Here is a 601-nt window from a genome sequence, read left to right as displayed (position 1 = left end):
AGGGGGGTGCCAGGTGGGTGCTGATGCTGCCCTCGCCCCTCGCAGGGCGCACTATGTCGATGTGACTTTGGCCTTGAACACCACCCGGTTCCTGAGCAACGAGACCCAGTACATGCCCTGGCAGGCGGCGCTTGACAACCTTGCCTACTTCAAGCTGATGTTCGACCGCAGCGAGGTCTTTGGCGTGATGACGGTGAGCAGAGCCCTGTGCTGGGCCTGGATCTGCCCCAGAGGTGGGGTCTGGTGCTGACCATCCTCCTGTCCCCCCCAGAAATACGTACAGCAGCAGGTAATGCCCCTCTTCAACCACTACAAGACCATCACCGGTAACTGGACCACCATCCCCAGTGGCCTGATGGACCAGTGAGTGCCACAGCCCCGGGGGCTGGGCTGCACCCTTTTTTTGGGATGGTCACCAGGGCAGGGCATGGTCCTGGTTGGTCCCTGGCTGCCACATGCTGGTTCCCAGCCCCGCATGGTCCCTCTTTCCCCAGGTACAATGAGATCAATACCATCAGCACAGCCTGCTCCTATGGCATCGTCGAGTGCCACGACCTGGCCAGCGACTACTTCCAAGAGTGGGAGGGGGATAGCATCCCGA

At 61.1% G+C, this 601-nt stretch overlaps 1 protein-coding gene across 1 annotated transcript in view; it reads left to right on the top strand.

Moving 5' to 3' along the window:
- The window catches only part of ANPEP (alanyl (membrane) aminopeptidase), a gene marked incomplete at its 5' end in the record, with an annotated part of 2,551 nt that overhangs the window by 650 nt on the left and 1,300 nt on the right, over positions 1-601 (top strand). The window contains 3 exons of the mRNA XM_010016550.1: positions 46-193; positions 272-363; positions 495-599. Of these exons, the coding sequence (XP_010014852.1) occupies positions 46-193; positions 272-363; positions 495-599 (345 nt within the window). The remainder of the gene's footprint in view (positions 1-45; positions 194-271; positions 364-494; positions 600-601) is intronic.

Source organism: Nestor notabilis, unplaced genomic scaffold (genome assembly GCF_000696875.1).
Source record: "Nestor notabilis isolate BGI_N333 unplaced genomic scaffold, ASM69687v1 scaffold23466, whole genome shotgun sequence".
Taxonomy (NCBI): Eukaryota; Metazoa; Chordata; class Aves; order Psittaciformes; family Psittacidae; genus Nestor; species Nestor notabilis.
The sequence above is the reverse complement of the archived record's forward strand: the minus strand, read 5'-3'. Positions and strand labels throughout refer to the sequence as shown.